The sequence below is a fragment of the Trichosurus vulpecula genome, chromosome 5, assembly GCF_011100635.1.
Source record: "Trichosurus vulpecula isolate mTriVul1 chromosome 5, mTriVul1.pri, whole genome shotgun sequence".
NCBI lineage: Eukaryota > Metazoa > Chordata > Mammalia > Diprotodontia > Phalangeridae > Trichosurus > Trichosurus vulpecula.
The window spans coordinates 92,058,577-92,083,273 of NC_050577.1; the positions used below are offsets into that span (position 1 = coordinate 92,058,577).

At 36.1% G+C, this 24,697-nt stretch overlaps 1 protein-coding gene across 1 annotated transcript in view; it reads right to left on the minus strand.

Annotated features, from left to right (window-relative positions):
• Nucleotides 1–281: 281 nt before the first annotated feature.
• ACTR3B (actin related protein 3B) overlaps nt 282–24,697 on the minus strand; it is a 100,397-nt gene continuing 75,981 nt past the window's right edge. Inside the window, exons 10-12 of the mRNA XM_036761879.1 lie at nt 3,393–3,518; nt 1,911–1,994; nt 282–1,182 (exon numbers count right to left, since the gene is read on the minus strand). Coding sequence (XP_036617774.1) covers nt 1,087–1,182; nt 1,911–1,994; nt 3,393–3,518 — 306 coding nt within the window. The 3' untranslated portion in view covers nt 282–1,086. The remainder of the gene's footprint in view (nt 1,183–1,910; nt 1,995–3,392; nt 3,519–24,697) is intronic.

Below are 24,697 nucleotides of genomic sequence, written 5' to 3' on the forward strand. Positions count from 1 at the left end.
ATGTATATATAATCAAAATCTTGGCAACAGAAGAGAACTGAAAGGTCATCTAGTCCAAAATTCCACTAAGTGTGGGAATTTCCTCGAGAGGCTCACTGGATACATGATCAACTATTCCTCATCCATACAATTCCAGTTATGGAAAGGTCATCACTTAACAAAGCAGAAAGCTCCTTCTAAAATTTAGTAAGTAATTCATAAAGATCCCTACATATATGAATGATACCTCTAAACAAGAAGCAAAAGTGAACATACACTCACACAAAGACACAAACACCACATTTGTAAAGATGTTAACAGCTTTTATTACAATAGTGCAAGGTAGTATTCATCCACCACTCACCAACACCAAAATGTTGTCTTCTATAAAACAGCTTCAGAAATTTCAAACAAGAAAACTAAAATAAATATCAGTTGTAATAACTCTTGTACAACACTGTTAGGTTTTTCAATTTCGTGTTACTCCAAACAAATCAGTATATCCTCTAGCAGATGTGTGGCAAACATTTTTGTCCAGTTTTGTCTTTCTGCCCACAAACACACTGGCACATGCCTTACAATGAAAAACTCTTTAGAACAGAACTCCATGACAGCGACATGGACTCGTGCTTATAACTCATCATCCAGTTGTACCAAATACCATAAAATACAAAATGATATGAAATATAAACATCAATTTGCATTTGTATTTTATTTACAAAAATAGGGTGGGGGAGAAAAGGTTTAGATCCCCATTTCCTTTCTAGGGGAGACAAGACTGCCAGTATCTCATTTCTTCTAATAATTATTTTAAACGATGTTTATATTTTCTCAGAAACTGAGATTTGCCTTTTAACTAGAAGCCCACATTTAGGAAGGAAGGAATGGGTAGGCTTAAAACAGTCAGGACATAAATGGCTTTCCTTGAAATGGTTCTGGATTGCATGTAGTGCTTCATCAACTTTGTGATCCAAGCACGCCCAAAGCTTATGGACATCAACATTTGACCATATCACTATTTACAGCAACTTGTATCTTCTTTGCTTTCAAAGGACACTTCTTGACCTACAAGAGACTACCTGAATCACTTTTTTCAAAAGGCAAACACTATGACATAACTCCAAAGACAGGATTGTGACGACAAATGCTAGGGCCATATTCCTCATAGTCCTTCTTGGTGTGGCAAACTTGAAAGAACTCCGGCTAAAAACAAACAAACAAAAAAAAAAAGTTAAGACTACAGACATGTTTCAATAAATAAATAAAATGAGTTACTAAACTAATCAGAAATCCAAACGATTTATTAAAAAACAAGTTATTCATACCCTTCTCTTTCCCATGACTATTGTTGTTTTTAAAAGCTTTACTGATACAGATTTAGAGTTTACATACATCGTATCACTTGAGCCTCACAACAAACCTGTTTGATACAGTGTCAAGATTATTTCCATTTTATAGATGAGGAAACTAAAGCTAACAGAGGAGAAACTACTTGTCTGAGGTCACATAATTTATTAGGTGGCAGCATCCAGCTCTTATCACTCCAAGTAAAAATCCACCACATTGCTTCTTTAGAATTTTTCATTTTATTACTTTTTATAACGGCTAAAAGGAACAGAAAGGGAATCTATTCTGCCTAGTGCTTGTAGCTTTTAATAAAAGGATGATTCACAAAGTGACTGAAACTACTGGATAACTTGAGATTTTTATACCATTAATGGATTTCACCTGTGCTTTCCCTGTTCTCTAATTAACAAAGGTATCAAAAGTTGACTAAGCTAAGATCATTAGTGTTGCAACTCATTTTTATGGAGTACAAAGTCAATTGTATAAATACACAGTATAAACATTTTCAGCAGTATACTGACAAAATATATTTAAAAATCATAAGTCAGCATAGAATTTTTTAAGTGTCTTTCAAATATACTTACAGTTGATGCAAGCATGGAGCCTCCAAACCATACAGCATAGCGCTGCATATGGTGTGTTATAACTTGAACTTCTACAGGCTTAGGCTAGAAAATAAAATGTTTTACATTTAGTTCAAGCCCTATCAATCATTTTTATTCCAATGTTCTGTCAACACAAAAGATACTTCAGTCTGATAACAAAGAAGTCTGGTCCCTAATCTGTGTTCCCTTTTCCCTATTACAGAACACAATTCTTACCTTTATAAAGTAATATCTCTCAGTCATATCCATTTCCAAAACCTTCTTCTTACTCTCTAATATTGAATAAACCTAGAGGAACTAAGCATATCTTCCTTCAGGTTGTAAAGTGAGGCTTTCTCTCCAAAAATCTAACCAACTGAAAATGTAAAAAATCTAGCCAGCCTCTAACTGAATTGACTGACAGTATTAAAATCACAGAGAAGATCACAAGTAATATTGCCCCAAAAGGCCAGAGAAAATTATATTCTAAGTGTCAGTATGGTCTCTTTCCTATAAAGCATCCGAAGTTTTTAATTACAGATAGCATATTTTACTGATACAATGGACAGCATCTAGAAAAGGGCAACCAGGAAATGCATCAAGATCATACCATATTAAAGTAATTAAGTGAAGGAAATGGAAATGTTTAGCCTAGAGAAGATTTAGTGAGATCATGATGGTTGTCTTAAAATATATGAAGGGATGTCCTTGAGAAGAGACTTGTTCTGTTTGGCCTCTGAGGGTAGAATTAGGAAAAATGGATGGAAGCTGCAAAGAGGCAGCTCAATATTAGAAAATTTAGGCTTGATGTCAAGAAAAACTCTCTAAGAATTAGAACCATCCAAAAGTGGAATGGGCTGACTAGAGGTCTTCAAAGGAGGCTGGATAAACTTGCTCAGCACGCTATGAAAAGAATTCTTGTTCAGGTATGGGTTAATGTGGATGGCCTCTGAGGTCCCTTCTGACTTGGGGATGGATCCTGTGACACCTCTATGTGTTCCTTCATAAGACCAGTAGCTCTAGTCAAAATCTCAAAGAAAAATAATAGAAAGTTAAGAAGCATATCTTTGGGAAGCACATTCTAACTCCCTGGTTATTCTAATTTAAGAGAGTATTTTTAAAGGATATTAAAGAACTGTATACTAAGTGAAGCTCCTTAGGATACTGGTCATTATCACTACATGCCTGCTCTCCTTCAATACAAAAAGAGAATTGCCTTCAAATATGGGTCAGTGACAGCATAAAATTGTTGTTGCCGCATCACTTGGTATATCACTCTTAAGTGCATACTTGGAATATGTTCAGACAACAAACTCTGAATGCAATTTCACAGTGTGGGTAGGAAAATGATAAAGACTTGTTTTTATTTCATGCTATTAAGCCAAGATTTTTCAGCTTCGTGTTAGAAGGTAAGAACCATTTCATTTCCAGTGTAGAGGCCACATTCCACTTATCACACATACAATTCTCATTTTGGACTACCTTTATCCTTCCACCACTGAGCTCCTCACTAAGTTTCAATCTGGCATCCACCACTCTTTTCAAATCTCTCTGTAGTCGACGTCCAAAGTCTCTGAACATTGTGGATCCTCCTGAAAGAACAACATTCTGAAAGGGTAAAAAGAAAAGAGTAGATAATCTTCCTTTAGAGCAAAATAAATGTTTATGGGGACAAATATAAATTGCTTTAAAATAGATATTGCTATGTGACCCCCCAAAATAAACTACAATTAACTACTTCACACAGCATACCCTAAAATTCCATAAAAGATGTTCATTAGATTTAAAGTTAATGTTACCAAACTAATTTAAGCTAATTTTACAACCCCACACATGTATACCTAGTTTATCTTCAGAAGCAGCAGGGGCATAATGTTTAGAAAGCTGGCCTCGGAGCCAGGACAACTTAAATAAGTCTACCTCTGACACATGGTTCTTTGACCCTAAGTAAGTCACTTAACTTCTCAGTTAACTATACAGCTGGGCAATTCTCTAAAACTAATAATTGCAAATCAGCTGCCAACCTGCACTCATAGAATTTCCTTATCTGGGAGTTCCTATAGCAACAAAATCATAGGTGCAATCCTATCTCTAATTTACTTGTAACTTTCTGGCATTTAAATTAGATAAAAATTCCAAGCTGCTGTTCTGGGCCACATTACAAATACTTGCAATATCTTTACACTATGAAACCAAAAGAAATGATATAAATCAGTATGCAAATCCTTGCAATCACTAAAAAATACACGGTCAAATCTCTATTGGTACTTAAAATGTTATTTTATATAATCATAAATTCTCTTCCTATGGGAAGCAAGAATTATGATCCCAGAAATAACATTAAAGTTCATATCAGATTTAGATAATAGTGTTCTCCCCATCCTATGAGAGCATATTATGGGATTCTCCAATCAGATCACTGTTCTCCTGAAACTAGAGCTTACAATCACATTTTACTGGATTTGTAAAGCTAATAGGCTGACAGTGTTAACCATGGAAAAGTATAGCACATGCAGCAGAGTTGCTCTGGTGGTAATGGGGTCTTGTGAAACAAAAACAAAATAAAAAGTAGCAATCCTATATATTAAATGGAATTTAATGTAGAAAAGTTATATGGCCTCTCTCTTTTGCTGAACTATGTGTTTATCTGGAATGTAGTTTTCCTTTAAATAGAGATGAATGCTGAAAAGGGTTTTATTCTTAACATATCTTTGTGCCCATGCCTATGTGTGCAGTTTTTAAAGCATATTTATAAAAAAGGAAGCACCAGGGCAGCTAGGTGGCGCAGTGAGTAAAACACCAGTCCTAGAGTCAGGAAGACCTGAGTTCAAATCTGACCTCAGACACTTGACACACTTACTAGCTATGTGACCATGGGCAAGTCAACCCCAATTGCCCTGCCTTCCCCACTCCAAAACAAAAAGGGAAGCACTGACATTTGGGGAAGAAAAATTTGACAACTGCATGATGGCTCTTCAACTTAAAACTAAATCATCAATAGCTCATGATGTTCAAAGCTTTTACTGGCAGTTGTCATGGGCTTTCTGAGTTTTTGCAATGTTTCATATTACAATGGAAATTTTAAAAATCAATGGCAAAGTGCTTTTTAGTCAAAAGACAGAAAACAAATAGAATTAATCAGTTTTAGAGGAAAAAATAAATAAGAAATGAACACATTTGATGTTTTAGATATTTCTAAAAATGTACTTAAATTTTTCTCAAATGCAAATTAATAGAGGTCAAAAACATTTTCAAGTAAATCTATAAGTGATAAATATGTGCTATCAGAGATATTACTAGCATTTGAGGGTGTTTTTTAATGGCATTTCTTATTTTTACATCTCCTTTATTTTCCAAACATATCCTTCCTCTCGCCCCTTTCCAAAAAGCAATCCCTTGAAACAAAGAATTTTAAAAAGTGGCATGGGGGGAGTGGGAGAGAGTAGTTTAACAAAACTAACCAACATATTTACTCAATCTAATAGGATATGCAGTGTTCTACATTCACAATGTTTTACATCACTTGCGCAGAGAGGGAAGTGCACTTTGGTCATTATAATTTCAAAGTGTTGTTTCCATTTACACTGCTGTAGTATAGATGATAGAGAGAGGCAGAGACAGAGATAGATTTATAGTGTGTTCCTGGTCTGCTTATTTTACTTTACATCAGTTTATATGTCTTCCTACACTTCTCTGTATTGTTTACATTCAAAGGACAATAATATTCCACTCCATTCATGTACCACAATTTGTTAAGTCATTCCTCAATCAATGGGCATCTATTTTTGTTTCCAGTTCTTTGCTATTACAAAACACAGTGCTATAAAATTTTGGCATATTTGGGACCTTTTGTCTATCTCTGACAGACTTATCTAATATGACTAGCAAGGGAATCTTTGGGTCAAAGGACATAGACATTTTGGTCACTTTCTTATTATAATTCCTAAACTGATTTCCACAATGCCTGGACCAATTCAACATTCTATATCATCTTTTCACAATCCCTCCAATGGTGCTATAGAGCTTTTGATTAATGACAGGAAAATTTAGACTGAAAGAGAGTAAAAAAAATTAGGACTAAGAATTTTTCTATAAGCATTTAATTCTAATTGACTGGCAACAATATCTCATACAAAGACAGTAACCTGCTCCTCAATTTACATTCCACATTGCTCCCCATTGCCTCAAAGGCCGATGATAGGAAAACTAAAGTTCTAGAGACCTCTGTTTAGAGCTGCTCTAATTACCCTCTTCCTTTGACTCCCTAAATTAAGGAACTTTTTCATAAAATGATTGCTTTCTATGGGAAAATTAAATCAGTATATAGCTACTCTTAGAATAAAATTAGTAACTCACATTTTAGAACTTTATAGTTACAAAGCACTTTCTATAATACTTTATTTGACCCTCATAATAATTAGGTAAACAGTGAGAGCATTACCATCTCCAGTCTATACATGAGTAAAGTAAGGGTCAGAGGAGTTGGGTGCCTAGTGAGGGAAGGAGCTTGTGTTTGAACTCTTGTCTTCTGCTACGAAATCTAGGACAGCTTATTTCACTATTACACAAGAAAAAGCACAACCTAAGATTAAATGCACTTTTAAAAAGCATATACATTTCTCATGGGAAAATTCAAGATGGTGTTAATCATTAAGACTATCCTGGGGAAACTAGATGTTAATAAAATGAGATCAATTCTAGGCATGTTTAATTTTAGGCACTGACAATACATATTAGGGAAGGTACCTTACAAATAACAAAAAATAAATGCCTGGAGAAAAGGGAGAAGGTCAGGACTGAAGATCTTTACACTTACACTCTTTATTATGACAAAAAAAAGTGTCTTTGGAAATAAAATGGACCTTTACATAAACTTCATTTCACTAATGAGGCAAAATGATGCCATATTCACAAACAGTCAGCTTCTTCTAGTAGGAAAAAACGTCATCTGTCTCAAAGTAAAACTAAAGTTTGGGGATCTAAAAAGTTGCTAGAAAGCTAAAAAGTAGGAAAGTGGTAGAGATTACCAGATATACACATTTTCAAACACTGCAAATGTCATTCAAAATATAAAATCAAAAGCATTAGCAAAATAGGTATTGAAATTTGCAAGGAAGAGTGCTGAGGAAGCAGCTACATGGCAGAGTGGATAAAGAGACAGACGTAGAGTCAAGAAGAAGTGAGTTCAAATCTAGCCTCAGACGTTTACCAGCTATGGGACCCTGAGTAATTCACTTAACTTTTGTTTCAGTTTCTCCATCTGTAAAATGGCACCTATCTCCCGGGGTTATTGTAAGAACGTATTTGTAAAGTGTTTTGCAAACCTTAAAGCACTATAAATGCCATGTACCATGTAATATCATATACTATATAAATGCTGCCAGTTATTATTATTCTCACTTCCAGGAGATAAACATCTAAGGTAGATCTTGTTTATAACAGCTCACTAAGTATTTCCTAATGATGACTGGTTGCTTATGTACTATTATTCATTAATTCACCATTACACTCTCAAAACCGATACAATGAAACAGCTAACATCACAGGCTTTTCTGTTGAGTGTTGCAGCAGATCAAACATTTACACAAGCCTTGGTTAAGTATGACTATGTTCACACTGAGTTCTTGGCACATCTCTCAAACAACAGCAGTTCAGTGCTCCTGACGAGAACATATACAAGGGTCATTGTGTATAGTGACAAAAAAATCTGGAGAGGGATGGGAGGGGAGAAAGAAAAAAAATAGAGGAGATAAAGAGAGAGATGGAAGTAGGGAGGTAGGGACGAAAGGAAGAACATTCTGACACTAACCCTACCTCTTGGGCCTAGGTCAGGGACAGACAGGACTTTGTCTTAGTCCATTATAACTCTCTGTAATGGAAAGCAACATGGGACTTTGCTGTTTTTTCTTTTGGAGTGCTTCTCAACACTAAGGCAATCAAGTACCTTTGATTGAGTCTTGCCTCTGAATCAAGAGTCCTTGATTGAATTAAGTGTCCTTCACTGGAAACCGTATGTGTACTCTGAGGTTAGCATTTTGCTTTGGGGCTCACTCATTGGAAGAGTGTTCACATGAGTTGGCAAGACGAGACTCTGGGTAGCCATTAAGGAGCCCCCCGGCTTTGAAAATCAAAATGTTGGTGCTTCTCCTTCTGGTAACTGTGTATGCATTGCTATGGACAGACAATTAGAAACCCTGTCTGCTGATCTGTGTTATTTGCTCTGTTTATATAATTTTTGCTTGTAGTTTCTGTTTCTATTTGCTCTGAAGTTTAGGGTGCTTACTTTTTCCCTTGAACTAAGTGAATGATATATGTATGTTTAATTAAAAGTAAGAGTGTTAACCCCTTAAAGTTGTTTTCCTTTAGAAAAGCAAATCAAAGAACCTGTGCTAGCAGCCCTCCTGTGTGCTGGTATTATTGGCCTTACACTTCCACAGTAGCTGCAAGTAACATTGTTGTTACACTCCCTACCCCCCTTTCTATAAAAGAAGTAGAGGAAATCTCTGAGACCAGCACTCATGCTCTCAGAAGCAACAATCAGCTCATTTTATAAGGGAAAACTTAAGTAAGCCCTGATTTCAAGTTTTAGGGTTCTGCATGGAACTGGGATCATTCATAAAACTAAACTAAGTGCCCCCCTTTTAATTTTCTATGACAGACCTGCAGAGAGTCCTAGCCAAGTAGTGAAATACAAAGCCCTTCATAGCTATCCCCCATTCCCCACACATATTCCAACTTCATTTCTCTAAAGACAATGGGAACAATAGGTTGCTGTGGGTTTTTTCAGTTACATCTAAATGGAGGAAGGAAGGAGACAGGGAGAAGAGAAAAAAGAGGCATCCCCAAGTACTTGGCTTTATGGGCAAAGAAGGAGAAGTGGAAAGTGGATAAATTTACCAGATCCCAGCAGTCACAGTCATAGTGTCATAAAGCATTTGGACAATGGAATTCATCCTACATCTAAAGTAGAAAATTCTAGATGTTTCCAAAGAACCAATGTATCAAAAATAAAGAGATTTCTTCATTATGGAAAAAAATTCATAATTCAGGTAGTAGTATAGAAGATAGATTAAAATGGTGAAACTAGAAGTTGTGATCCTATGTATGTGTCATATACACAGTGGGTGCTCAATCAACAATTGTTAAAGGTAATGACTTTGTAGTGACTTCCTCTATTTAGAATAATGAGGCACTCTTCAATATCTTCTCTATGAATTCTCTGTAATGTCTGCTAGAAATATAGATCTTAGTGATTTGAATATGAATATAGAAATCAAAGGAGAATTTTTGTAATTATATTGTATCTTTTTTAGGTAATGGGTATTCCATTATTTTCTGTCCATTTAAAAATATGAATTATTAGGCAAATACTAAATCTGATCATCTATTTCTTGGTCCTCAGTTTTTCATATGTAACAATAAGAGAGTTTTCAAATTCTATAGTGTATTCATTTGTCTTCTCTCTTCTCTCCTCCTGAACCCTCCCCTTTATACCCTTCCTCTGCCAGTAACCCTTTCTTCTCCCCTGGTGTATACCCTCCTTCTTGTAACTGCCCCTTCCCACCATGTGTAGGGGGAGGTAATGTACAGAGATATAAAGCATCTAATTTGAAGATTGTCCTAAGAAAATGTTTACTTATTTTTCTTTATAGAAATAGTTCAAGATTAGCTATATGTAGCATTAGACTAATAATTTATGACCTACAGATACAGATTCATCCTAAAAAGTAAAACTACTGCTTTATCTTGAAATACTATTAGTTCCTCTCAAACTTGGGAAAAAGACCTGGGGAAAATATATTTGCATTTAATCCCGTATTTTTCTTTTTGGTTATGTATTTAAGATGCCTGAGTAAATAAGAAAAAAAAACAGAAACAAAGAAAGCCTGTGAGGAAAAATTTTATAATTATCAAAATAACTTTTCCAACAAGCACTGGGTATCATAAAATAATAATTTTAGGCAGCATTCAAAATGTCTCCCCAATAGTATATCTGGGTGACAGAGTTTGGAGGAGATTACAAATAAATAGACCAAGTGGATTCTACCTTTCCTTCCTTCACTCCTTCTTATACCTGGTTTCTCCTGTGATATTCCCTGTTATTTAATCTATTCATCAAGAATATAGTTAATAAATTTTCAGAATGAAAGGCATTCTTTCAATCGTGTCATTTTCTCATATGAAATTTGATTATGAGATGGCAATAACATTACTTGTCATACTGAAAAATTGTTTGGAGTAGCCAAGTTGGGAGCCTGATAACTGACATTGTAGATGGCCACCTCATTTGTTTCTTTTATTTTAACATACCAGGAATAGGATTCTGGCCTAGAGAAATAGGATTGGAGCCTAGAGAATTATGTCCCTTTCTTCTATGTAAAACTCTATTTTGGTTTGAATTTAAGAGAAAAGAGGAAATTCAGAGAAGCCATTTTTAAATTAGGGTACTGTGAGTAGCAGGCAGTTTGAATGCCTGATATCAATTTAAAAAGCATTTACTAAACACCTAACATGTTCTAGGTACCAGAGATACAAAAACAAAAGTCAAACAATCCCTAATCTTAAAGACTTTAACATTTCAATATAGAAATAACATGTGCATACATAAGTATAAGCAGAATAAACTTCATAAAAATACAAGGTAGAGAGGAAGGACATGCAATTTGTGGGATCACCTGTGTTTTATGTGATGGTACTTGAGCTGAATCTTGAGAGAAGTGAGTGATTCTATACGGTGGAGGTGAAGAGTGAACGTTTTCCAGGCATTGGAGATAGCCAATGCAAAAGTAGAAATATTAGATGAAGTGCATTTGTGAGAAGCAGAAATAACACCAGTTTGGCTAGAATGCCGAGTGTGGATACGGGCACTATGTATAATAAGGCTAGAAAAACAGGTTGGGACTAGGTTGAATAGGGCTATAAAAGTTAGAGAAGTTTATATTTTATACTAGAGGCAATATGGAGCAAATGTAGTTTAACGAGTAGAGAATCTGTATTTAAGGGAAATCATTTTGGCAGTTATGTGAAGGATAGATTAGAGTGGGAAAGATTTGAGGTAGGAAGAACAATCTATCCGAATTTTTGTAAAATCAAGATTTTTACTTCATGTTTGTGGTTTCTAATATGGTTAGCAGTAGGAAGGGTCCAATCTTCTCATGTGGCTTTTTCATTAGCAAACCGTTTAATATCTATCATATACTCAAAGATGAGTTGTGATTTTATGTTTATGAAGAGGAGGGGAGAGGAGAGAGGAAGGAACAGAGGGAAAATGAAAGAGAGACAGAGAGAGAGACAGAGGCAGAGAGAGAGAGAATATGTTAGTGGTGGTATATCAGTTTAGTTCAGCGTAAAATCCCAGGGTCCAAGCCTAAAGAGTACAGTGGCCCATTGTAATATACACTGGTTCAAAGACATTAGGAATATTTGTTTTCAATTGCAGTGTCACAATTTTAAGAGAGATACTGGTGAACTGAAGTGAATTCAGAGAATGAACACCAGGACTGTGAAGGACGAAGAGGATGGGCAGGGGGGAATAAGATGACAAAACTGCTAACGTGAAACAGATGAAGGCCTAAGATGTGGGAGAGGGATTAGACTTATTCTATATAGCTCCAAAAAACAGAAACAAAAATCAATAGATGGGAGCTCTGGCCATAGATTCCACTACTCAAAAACCATCACTGGTTCCTGATCACCTATACCAAATGAAGTTAAAACTCATTAGGTTCATATATAGTTATCCAGAGTATGGCTGATCACTCTTTCTAGCTTTATCCCACTCTCCTCATTTTCACACACTTTACCCTACAATCAAATTGCTGCATTCATCATTCATCATACTCAAAATATATCCTGCAATCCTCAGCATTCCTATACATTACTGACAAAGCCCAACAGCAAGAGATAGAAAGAGAAATTCCATTCAAAGTTACTGTAGACACTATAAAATATTTGGGAGTCTATTTGCCAAGACAAACCCAGGGCCTATATGAACATAACTATGAAACACTTTTCACGCGAATAAAGTCAGATCTAAATAAATGGAAAAATATCAGTTGCTCATGGTTAGACCGAGCTAATATAATAAAAATGACAATTTTACCTAAATTTATCTATTCAGTGCCATACAAATTGAACTACCAAAAAATTATTTTACTGAGTTGGGCAAAATAATAACAAAATTCATCTGGAAAAACAAGAGGTCTAGAATATCTAGGGTATTTATGAAAAGAAATGCTAGAGAAGGTGGCCTAGCCATACCAGATATTAAACTGTACTACAGAGCAGCAGTCATCAAAACTACCTGGTACTGGCTAAGAAACAGAGGTGTGGATCAGGGGAATAGGATAGGAATACAAGATGGAGAAGTCAACAACTATAGCAATCCACTCTTTGATAAACCCAAAGAGGCCAGCTTCTGGGCTAATAATTCACTATTTCACAAAAACTGTTGGGAAAATTGGAAAATGGTAGGGCAGAAACTGGGCATAGACCAATACCTTACACCATATACCAAAATAAAATCAAAATGGGTTCATGGTTTAGGAGTAAAGGCTGATACTATAAGTAATTTGGGAGAGCAAGGAATAGTTTACTTATCAGATTTATGGAAAAAAAAAGAATTCATGACCTAACAAGAGATAGAGAGCATTACAAAATGCGAAATGGATAATTTTGATTATGTTAAATTGAAATGTTTTTGTACAAAAAAAGCCAATGCAACAAAAATTAGGAGGGAAGCAGAAAATTGGGAGAAAATCTTTACAACTAGTATCTCTGCTAAAGGCCTCATTTCTAAAATATACAGGGAACTGAGCCAAATATATAGGAATACAAGCCATTCCCCAATTGAGAAATGGTCAAAGGATATGAACAGGCAATTTTCAGAGGAAGAAATTAAAGCTATCTACAGGCATATGAAAAAATGCTCTGGATCACTACTGATTAGAGAAATGCAAATAAAAAACAACTCTTAGATACCACATCTCTCCTGTCAGATTGGCTAAAATAACAAAACAGGAGGATGACAAATGCTGGAGAGGATGTGGGAAAATTGGAACATTGTTACATTGCTGGTGGAGTTGTGAGATGATCCAGTCATTTTGGAGAGTAATTTGGAACTACGCCCAAAGGGCCACAGGAATGTTCATACCCTTTGACCCAGCAATACCACTTCTAGGGTTGTATCCCAAAGAAATCACACAAGAGGGAAAGGGACCCATATGTACAAAAATATTTATAGTGGCTCTTTTTGTGGTAGCCAAGAATTGGAAATCAAAGGGATGCCCATCAATTGGGGAATGGCTGTACAAGTTGTGGTATATGAAGGTGATGGAATACTATTGTGCCATAAGAAATGGGGACAATACGGACTTCATAACAACCTGGAAAAACCTACACGACATAATGCTGAGGGAGTGGAGCAGAGCCAGGAGAACACTGCACACAACCACAGATATATGGATTCCGTGAGGACCAACCCTGACAGACTTCGCTCTTCTCAGCAACACAAGGTGCAAGGACAACTCCAAAGGACTCACGATGGAGAATGCTATCTACATCCAGAGAAAGAACTATGAAGTTTGAATGCAGATTGAGGCACACTTCATGCTCGCCTTTTTTTTTCTTCTCTTTTGTTTTTGTTTCTGGTTTTTTTGGGGGGGGGGGTTCTGTTTCTTCTTTCTCATGATTCATTCCATTGGTCATAATTCTTCTCCACAATTTGACTAGTGTATAAATTAATTCAATGTGAAGTTATACGTGGTAGTTATATGAGATTCCATGCCATCTTGGGGAGGGAGGGGAGAGGGAGGGGAGAAAATTTGGAACTCAAAATTACGTAGAACTGTGTGTTGTAAACTAAAAATAAAAAAAAATATATCTTGCAGTTTCTCACTCCACTTAAATCTCATGTTCTTTTCACCACGCTAAGCTATTTCCATAAAAGATCTATTCTCATTGCTATTTTTCTTTCCTATAGAAAAGAGCTTTTAGTAAATAATAAGCCATAAGAACATATGAAGCCTACAAGCAACATTACAGAGGGTATCCCAAAAGCTTTGGTGCAGTTTTAAGCTATTAAGTCATAAAGCTTTAGCTATTAAAGCTTAAAACTGCACTAAGACTTTTAGGACATCCTGTGTAACTATCAAAATAACTTTTCCAACAATTACTGACTAGAATAAAATAACAATTTCAGGAAGCATCTAAAATGCACCCAATAATATATTTAGAAGGCAAAACCTATTTTCCTTCAAGACAATATTACAAATAGGTAGGCAAAGTGGTTCTTCCCTTCTTTCCTTTACTCCTTCTTATACCCCATTTCTCCTATAATATTGCATAGTGTTTGATTTACTTGACCCATGCCTGAAATGTCCTTCCCTTTAAGGAGTTGCTTTCATTACTGGGTTATTTTAGAAATCATAACTTCCATCAAATCCCATGCAAATATATTAAAAACATAATTTCAACACCCTATCTGGTAAAGCACAATCAAGATCAATGGCAAATAGCTCACACATTTGCTTTTTGTGTTTTAATGTTTTGTCTGCAAATACTGTTCTGGAATTTCAAGAAAAGCTATAACAATTACAAAGGTTATTTCTACTAACCAATTTATAAACTAACCTTCATAAAACAAAACAGATGAGTAATAGCAAGTGTTCAGAACACACAATGCATGCAGACAGCTTGAAGATCAAGGAGATATTAGAATGTGTAACTTGGTCACCAACTTCAAAAGGATTTAGAACTGAGGCAGAGAGGAAGGATGACTTTGAAAGCCACCTAGTCCAACCTCTTCATTTTACAAATGAGGAAACTGAAGTCCAGCAAAGGGAAACAGTTCACCCAAGAACAAAGAGGTTGTAAGTGGTGAACTCAGAAATAGACCCAGGGTCTCTGATTCTTCCTCCAGCTCTCTTTCCACTGTACCATACCGACTCTCTAGAACAAACCAAGGGATGCAAAGTGACCTGCATTAGTTTTAGCAACATCCATACCAATGGTGAAATTTCATTTATTGGAATCTGTTGTTACTCAACAGAAGATTACCAATCTTACAAAACACTGCCACTGATGTCTGAACAAATGATGAAGTACCTATGAAATGCAGGACAGAAATGTTCAACTTCACAGTGCTGCCAGGCTAATCTACAAATCAAAACTGTGGTTCACAGAAAAGAACAGAAGCTTATGACCTTCCCAGACCATATTGGAAAGAACCACATACAGAAATCTTACCACATGAATCATGATGAAGAGCTGTGAAGAACGGCAGGGGTAGGAGATACAGCGAGGGCAGCTTACTACATGAAGAGATCCATCGGTAAGTCACAAAGACAATGTGCGGACCATTAAACGTGTAGACTAGATCCCACAGGACCACAAAAGGCTAACTGAGACTGAAAATTCAGTGAAATAAGACAGTGGTCCAGCTGTTCTAACGGTATCATATATATATATATCATATATAAACACTGAGGACAAGATCATCAATTACAGCATTTGGTGAAATTTGTGTTCTCATTATGTCAAGTAGTAATAGATCTGCATAAACGGACAAACTCTTAACATGACTCCATTCCAAGATTATACATGAGTTTTCAGTTGCTTATCAGTCAGGGGACAAATTCTTCAGCTTCATATTCAGGGTCTTCCATCTTATCTATACAAACTCTTATCTTGTGACTACCATAACTCTTCCACTCTACCCTAGTTGTTCTCATTACTAATCATATGGAATGCTCCTTCCTGCATCCCTGCCTTTGATCACTCTGTATTGACTGGCTTTTTAAAGGAAAGAAAAAAAAGCAATTCAGCAAAATACTTCTTTTAAGGGCTTGGCTCAAAACCAACTTCGCCATGAAGTCTTCCTAGCTAGGATGGACTTTTCCAGCTCTTAATTCCTACAAAATCTATAGTTTGTATTAGGACCTTGAATTGTGAATCAATAACAAAAACAAAGGAAAAAAAATCACTGAAAACTGAATCAAATCTAAAGAGTGCTAGGTTTGGAGTCGGAAGATCTGGGTTCAAATACTAGCTCTGTCACTACATAGATAATCTGGGGCAAATCACCTTAGACTCTCTGGGCCTTGATTTCTTCATCTGTAAAATGAGGTTGAACTAGATAACCTTTAAGGTTCCTTCTCCTTCTAAATCAAAGATTTAGACCATTTTACTAATTGGGAAAAGGATTCCTGCCCTAACCAACTTATGCCCCCTACCCAAATCATCCATAGTTCCAGTTTTAAAAAAAGAAACAAATTTATTTATTTCCTAAGACCACTGAACCAGAATTAAAACAATTTAGTAGAACAACCTCTAAATGGTACCCTACCAAAACTGATTTCATTCACAATGAAACAATGATCTTAAAGAATGGGACTTATCTGTTCTATTTCTTTTATATCCCTTTCTACAATAAATGTCTGCTTAACTGATTATTTTCAAATACGAAGAAGACAAAGTTCCTTTATTTCTAAGTCCGAAAACACTCAGGACATATATTATGAAAATATGGGGAGATGGAATCCCAATGTACTTTATTCTAAAACTTAATTTAATTTCAACAGTAAGTAAAGTGATTTTCCATCATATAAAATTGGTACAATCAGTAAATTTTTCAGATCATAATACTGAATTCCATCAATAGTCCTATTAAAAATATCTTTCCAATACCCAATATTAATCCCTCTAACAAATCTACTGAAGATTCTAATTTGAAATCTAGTAACATTCAAATAGCTACTTAATCAGTAAAACATTTTGCCAGAAAGTATTTATTTTACAAGTTAGCAAGTGATGTAATCAGAGATTCATCCAATTATTATAAAAGATATTAAACACAGTCTTATTTGTCACATCAAGTTAAAACCAAATACAAACCCTGAAAATAAAAAAAATTCTTCACTTAAAACCAGAATACCAAAAAGTAATCAAACCCTTAAACTGCAATAATACACTACTCAAAAACATGAATTTTATACAAACTCCAATATGAAATTTTAAAATATATATGTGAAAGTGCTTTATACAGGATTAAATAAAACAATATTATTACTGAAGTGATCATTACTATTTCAGGTATGGATATTTTATTTCCAGTTTGATACTGGAACCATGAATGAAGTTCTAATCCTCACTCTCAGACTGTCGTAATAGGAAATCTCCACATAACATAACATCATTGACATCTTTGAGACATACAGGGATGAAATAAAAAGGCTGTTAAAATCAACTTTGAGATTTGTTGCTACAGAAATTGTTCAGGTCCATCTGACAATGGATATTTCAACAGAGTATGATTATACTGTTCAATACTTTGATGAAAAATATTGGCTATTTTTCACAAAAGTGATAATACTAATGACTTACCATCAAAACAGATTACATTTTACAACTGTTTGATTTGTATTGATTTATTCAACCTTTGAAACCTGTTTCCAGGCCCCCTTGTGACCAAAAAGCACATATATGTAAGAGAACTGGTCCAAGCAAAGAAAGTAACCAGTAGTTACAGAATACAGCAAAACTTTAGAGCTCCCATATGAAGCAACTATAAATTTATAACATTATTGGCTCAATTTTATAATCATGTAAGCAAGCCAGCCAGAGAAAATATAAGCATGTGATGCTGCTCAAACTTTACCGCAGTCAACAACATCTCCAAGTTGCTCAATGGAGACAGACTAAACCCAAAAGCCCTGGGAAGAACAGTGCTTCCCAGACCACCAGGCCTGCTTCCAGTCCATTCCCCATAGTCAGAGTGGCAAGCCCTATGGAGATGTGACCTGGTGGCTACATCTACAGGTGCTAAAGTCCCCACCTACTCAAGCAACTACAGCTACTGGAGAGATACAAACAAACATACACACACAGCCCAAAAAAAATCTTGACACCAAAGCACTGTCAAATGATTCAATATCAGAAATAGAAATGATTTTATAAGTGGAAACAATTTAAAAGAAGATGCATTATCATCTGCTTTGCTGCTGCACTTCATGGGCCATGGGACCTTTCAATTTAACTTGTATCTGGGACCTCTTCTACGATGTGCCTCCCATTAGAGTGTGAGCTCCTTGACAGTCAGGACCTTCACCATGTTTCCATACATGTCCCCAGTTCTTTGCCCACAGTAAATGCTTAATAAATGCTCTTTGTTTCATTCATTCTCTCTGTCATAAAAGGCACTTGTCTGTAGAGACCTATGAAACTATACCACCCCCTTCTGTGTTTTTGAACAAGTGAGAAACCAAAAGAGTAACAGAGTAAGGAGTTTATTATGGCTTCTATACCATTAGTAATAATATTACTATGCTCCTTATAGAATTCAGATTCAGAAGCCTCCACTTACTAGCCCAGAGTAAGGAGGAAGAATACTACAGAAAAGAACTAAAAGTGAGCTGAACTGCAAAACTAAATACAGTCACCTCTTCCACATCACAATTTTCCCCATTATGGTTCTGATATATCATGGGTTGGCATAAGAAATTAAATGAGAATTTTTGAGGAGTTTTGTAGAAGCCACAGACAACATGTGAAGGCCAGCAGGTGACAAAAAGCCTATGACCAAACACTTAACCCAAATTTTACAATAAAGTACTGTACACACCCCATAAAAGAAAAAGAAAAAAACTCAGACTTCTCTGGTACAAAGTGAGGGCCAAACAATTTTATGAGGATTTTCCAGATTGCAGGGGGCACCGTGCCCTTTACCCCATGATGTGGAAGGGATAACTATAAATACGTCTTAAATGGATCTAAATCTATGAAAGATAAATAAGTATCTTTAACAGACAAGGATTCCATCATATGATTCAAAATGAACTTATCAGGCCAAGTACCACTGACAGTACCCAAATTACCCAAGGATCTGTTAACATGAACTAAACCCTAGAAGCAATCTTTTTTGGAATATGAAATACAACAAGAATTAGGATTCTTTTACCTAATGATCCTACTATTAAGACTACAAACTGTAAAGATATTAGTAAAAGGCGGGGGGAGACTTCCCTGTACAAAAATATACATGATAGCTTAATTCTGTACTAACAAAACAATGTATGTAATCCAAATCTAATGATTGAGAAATAACTAAATAAATGCTGATATATCAATCAAATGGCATATTTTATTTTAATAAATTTAAAATATTTAGATTATAAAGAAACAGAGAAAGAATTACATGAAGTAGCACAGACTAAAGAAGGCAAAAATCAAAATAAACATTGAGTATATAAAATAATATCAACAACAAATTTCAAAAAAGTATGCAAGAAAATAGATTTTTAAAAAAGAAAACAAGAAGTTTACACTACTGTTTTAATAAAACTAATTATACTCTTTAAAAATAAACTATATAAAAAGACCTGGAGTCTGTCTCTTGGACAAGCCACAACCTCTCTGAGTCTTAACTTTCTTGATTTGTCAAAATAAAAGCAAACTTCTTCCATACTTCAGAGGATTATTTTATAAAATGAGATAATAGATGTGAAAGCACTTTTTTTAAAAATGGGTTTTACTGATGCCTTTTGTCTTTACGTCACAGTTACTTCCCAACCTACCACTTCAGAAAGAAAAAAGCCATAGAGCATAATGGATAGTAAACTGGTCTCAGAGTCAGGAAGACCTGGGCTCAAGTTTTGCCTTAAACAAATACTATCTATGTGAACAGAGGCGAAACACTTAACTGATCCACTCGCAACCCCTTTTCACCCAAGAAATTTCTAAGCTATCCTGGGTATATAGGCATATGAAATAGGTGTACAAATCAAACATTTACTGATAATAAATCATAAAGAAATTTATTTTAAAACAATTCTTTGTTATACATATAATTTTACCATTTATTAAAGACAAAAGCAAATTTGCACAGTAATGAGATGGATATGCTTGTTTATTTTTACATAAAGAATTAAATCCTGGCAGAATATTTGATACTGCAGGATATAGAGCATCTTCAACCTTTTTCAAAGTTGATTGATTGATTTTATAATCATCAATGCTGAAAACACCACTTCTCATAAATACGTAGCATAAAATGGCAGCAGTATGTTTAGGGCCATTTCAGAAATTGTTGAAAATTCTGTCCTAATCCCAAGCCAAAATTCATTTAACAATTTTGTATGTACAGTAAAGACACGGCAATTCATAACATTCAATAGTCTCAAATCTGAGCCGAGGTGTTTCTGGCAGCATTTGTTGGCGGTGAGTGGCATGACAGCATGGCACAGTGCAAAGTGCACATGTTGTGTGTTCAGAACCAAGGCTGCAGTGAAATTGTGTGATGCAACACGGGCAAGCACTGCCAGAAACATGTCAGATTTATTACACATTTGATTTTGAATTGTTAGTCGTTGTGCATTCAGAAACCTTTTACTGTCGCCAAATTTTTTCGTGACTCCCACATTCAGTTACACAACAGGGTCACAACCCACAATTTAAGAAGCACTGCTCTAGGCAACTGCTGACCTGCATTGGTAAAGAGAATTTCTAAATCTAGCAGTTCCCTATATCAATGAAACCACATGTCCTGTCCTTATCTTAACCTTTTCCTACAAACTGAACCTTTCCTTGTGACAAAGAAAAACCATTAAGCAAAAACATCTAACACAGAAACTACATCTGACAACATATAAAACATTCTGTCCTATTGGTCCTCTTACCTGTCAGCTGTAAGAAGGGATGTATATTTTCCTTATTTGGGATCTTTTCTTCTCTCTCTTACCAGCTTCCATAGATTCAATTATCTTCTCTATGCTCATGATTCTCAGATCTATTTATCCAGCCCCAATCTCTCTGCTGACCTCCAGTATCACATCTTCAACAGCCTAGAGGATATGTCACCTGGATATCGCATAGATATCTTAATCTCAACCTGTATAAAACTGAACTCTATTTTTTCTCTCAAAACTCTCCTGTCTTCCTAGTACTGCTGAGGGTATCACCATTCTCCCAGTCACCCAGTCTCACAATCAAGGTGTCACCTTCAACCCCTCACTCTCTCAACCTCAACATCCAATCTGTTTACAAGGCCTGGCAGTCTTACTTTCATGACATCTCTCAAATACTCCCACTTCTCTTCTCTGAAAGAAGTGCCACCACTCTGGTATAGGCCCTCTTCACCTCACGTCTGCACTACTGCAATTACCTTTTGGGTGGTCTCCCTACCAGATTCTCTTCTCCAGTATATCCTCCATTCAGCTGTCAAAGAGATCTTCCTAAAGTACAGGACTGACCATGTCACCTCTTTTTCTGGCCTTCAAAACCATTCATTACCTGCCTCCTCCTCCTGCCTTTCCAGTGTTATGCTTTATTCACTTCTATATACTCTGTGATCCAGTAACACTGACCTCCTTGGTGTTCTTCAAGCAAGATACGCTATCTTCCCACTCCATGCCTTTTCACTGGCTGTCCCCCGTACATCTCATCACACAGAAAGAATGCTCTCCCTCCTCATATAACAGTAATAAAGCATTTATATAGCTCCTACTGTATGCTAAGCATTTTACAAATATTATCTCATTTGAGACTCACAACAACCCTGGGAGGTAGATGCTATTATTCTCACCATTTTACAGATAAGGAAACTGAGACAGACAGAGGTTAAGTGACTTGCCCAAGGTCATATAGCTACTAAGTATCTAAGGCCATATGAGAACTCAAGTCTTCCTGATTCCAGACCCAGAGCTCTTTCTACTGTACCAGCTATAGCTGCTCCTAGACATCTTTGGCTCCTGGCTTCCTTCAAGTCTCAGCTAAAATCCCACTCCTACTGGAAGCCTTCAGCAATCCTTCTTAATTCTAGTGCCTTACCTCTTTTGATTATTTCCAGTTTATCCTGTACCTATATTGTTTGTACATGCTGTTTGCATGTTGCCTCTCTCATTAGACTATAAGTTCCTTGAGAGGGACTCTGCCTTTTTTTGTATCCCTAGCACTTTGCACAGTTCTTGGCACAGAGTAAGCTCTTAATAAATGCTTGTTGACTCACTGTTTTCTACAACCTTAATTGATTTTTTCAGTTTCCTCTTAATGATCTGTTTATTTGCACTGTTGCAAATATATTGTGTTTTACTGGTTCTGATTATTTCATTCTTCAGCAGTTCATACAAATCCTCTCACATTTCCCTGAATTCCTTATATGTATCATTTCTTACTGCCCAATATTATACTATTACATTCAAAAGTTTTTCATCATTCCCTCAAATGATGGATACTCACTTTGTTTATAGTTCTTTGCTTTCACAGAAAATATTTGGCTATGTCCTGGGTCTTATTTTCTGTCTTTGACTGCTTTAGCATATATGCCTAATAAGGGAATCATAGCTCTCCCCTTCTAATGAGTGGTAAGCTTCCTGGGGACACGTCTTATTTATGCTATATACCACAGCTTCCAGCATAGAGTTGTGCATATAGCAGGAGCTCCAGAAATGCTTATTAAATTGAACTACATTTCAAAAGTAAACATATGATTATGACAGCACGTAGCATACCACCTTCATACAGCAGACACACAGCCTAGTCTCTTCTTGCCTTTTCAGTATTCTCACACTTTGCTCCCCTCCACAGACTCTATAATCCAATAAAACCAGCCTACATGCTGTTCCTCAAACCCAAACCTCTCTTTCTCCTCTTTCCTGCCTTTGTCCTGCCTGTCCATTGTTCCTGGAATGCTCTTTCTCCTCATCTCTGTTTCTGGACATCAGTGGCTCCTGCACTACTCATTTAAATTGCAGGAGGCCTTCCCAATCCCCCCAGCCACTTTTGCATTCCCCTCTCTCTCTACTCTATTGTATACGTACCTATTTAGTTACATATTATCTCCCCCATTAGTACGTGAGCTCCTTGAGCACAGGGACTGCTTTTGCCTTTCTTTGTATCCCAGGGCTTAGCATAGTAACTGCCTCCTGGCTTCTTTCAAGTGCCAAATGAAATTCTACCTTCTACACATAATCTTTCCTAGTCCTCCTCTTAGTGCCTTCTCTTTTTTGATTATTTCCAATTTATCTTAGAGATAACCTGTTTGTAAGTAGTTATGTGCATGCAGCCTCCCCCATTAGACTGAGGGTTCCTTGAGAGCAGGGACTGTCTTCTGCCTTTTTTTTTTATCTTCAGTACTTAGCACAGTTCCAGACATGTAGTAGACACTAAATAAATGTTTATTGACTCACTGAGTGACTTAATAAATGTTTGTGCATACGTGGAAGAGTAGACTAAATGGACTTTGTTAGAATTAATTCGTTTTGAAAACAAATGTAGCTACAACTCACTAATGATTTCATGTTCTGCTATACCCAAAAATAAAAACCCACCCTCAAACACACAGAAACACAGTAAGTATGTGAAGCAGAAGTTCAATAAAAAGTTAAATCTTGAAATAAATGTTTGTTCATTAACTGATTTAATGAACTGAAAAATACAGAATGCCGGAAATACAAGCTCCTTTGATCTCCTCTCAGTTACCTATGGATCACAAATAGGCTTCTAAATAGGAAAAAGTGAGAGAGAAAAAAAATTAACAGATTGTTGAATATGCCTAACTAGAACTCAAGAGAACAAAGTTCTATTACCAATTTTGAAAGTACATGTATGATACTATAATAGCACCAAAATACATTTCATTTAAAGAGCATAATTCCTAAATTCTAAGGGTTATAGTCTAACACAGGAAGATGGCAATGTAGACAAAGTAAAGCTGCCATCTTTTTGATCCTTTATGTTTCCTTCTCCCCACCAAAAAGAAAATCCAAAGTGAAAACTCATAACCAGAAATGAAACAACAGATTAAGACAAGAAACTGGCTTCCAGGTTTTAACTAAATCCAAAAATATTTCTGCATACTTTTATAATTAAGCAGAAGCAGTATGGTATTGCATGTAGAGAATTTGATTTGGAGTCAAAAATGTTGGTTTCAAACTCTATTTCTTCCACTTACTACCCAGATGGTCTCCAAGGTTCTCTCAAGCCTTAAAGGGTAGGAACTAGAAAAATACTCTTAGAAGAGAAAGATGGTTAAAATGAGTTGAGAAGACTAAAATAACTTAAACTTTGTTCAGGAAAACACAGAAATCAGCATTAAGTAAACACAAGACCTAATGAGGGAAACAGACACTCTCTTAGCTGGACTGAAGAAACTAAGGAAAAAAAGTGGAAAACAAAAGAAAACAGAAGCTGAAGCAGACTAATAGAAGACTGAATTAAGAGGAAGATGCTTATTGATGAAGTGAGCAATGGCATACCTCTCATAGACTGGGTCTTCTTATCTTGCCCAGGCAATCTATGGGTCTAATTCTACGCCTAATCAGTAAAGAAGCTTTAACCTGCCCCATTTCCAACCTGGGTCAAATCACCCCTACTCAGACAGCCTAGTGGTCCCCTGCTCCCCCACAGCTCACAATATTGCCAGATTTAATGCAGACACTTAACACACTACAGTTCAGAATTCCAAGCTCAAACTATCCACCAGATTTAGCCTCCCCAGAGGCAGAAATTACAAGTGTGTTCCACCATGCTGCTCACACCACTGTTTTAAGAACAAGACTTAAAAGGACAGGTGAAAAAAATTATTTGAACATTTCAATTTGGTTCAAGAGTTTGCAAAAAAAAACAAACTACACGAATCCAAACCTTGTGTTACATGGTTAGAATGCTACCTCAGGCACAAGTAAGTCCAAAACCTAACTCTTTCCTCCTAGCTGTGTGACCTTAGACAAGTCACTTAACCTCTCTGAGAAGTTAAGCTGGGTGGCATCATGGATAGAGTGCAGAGCCTGCAAGGT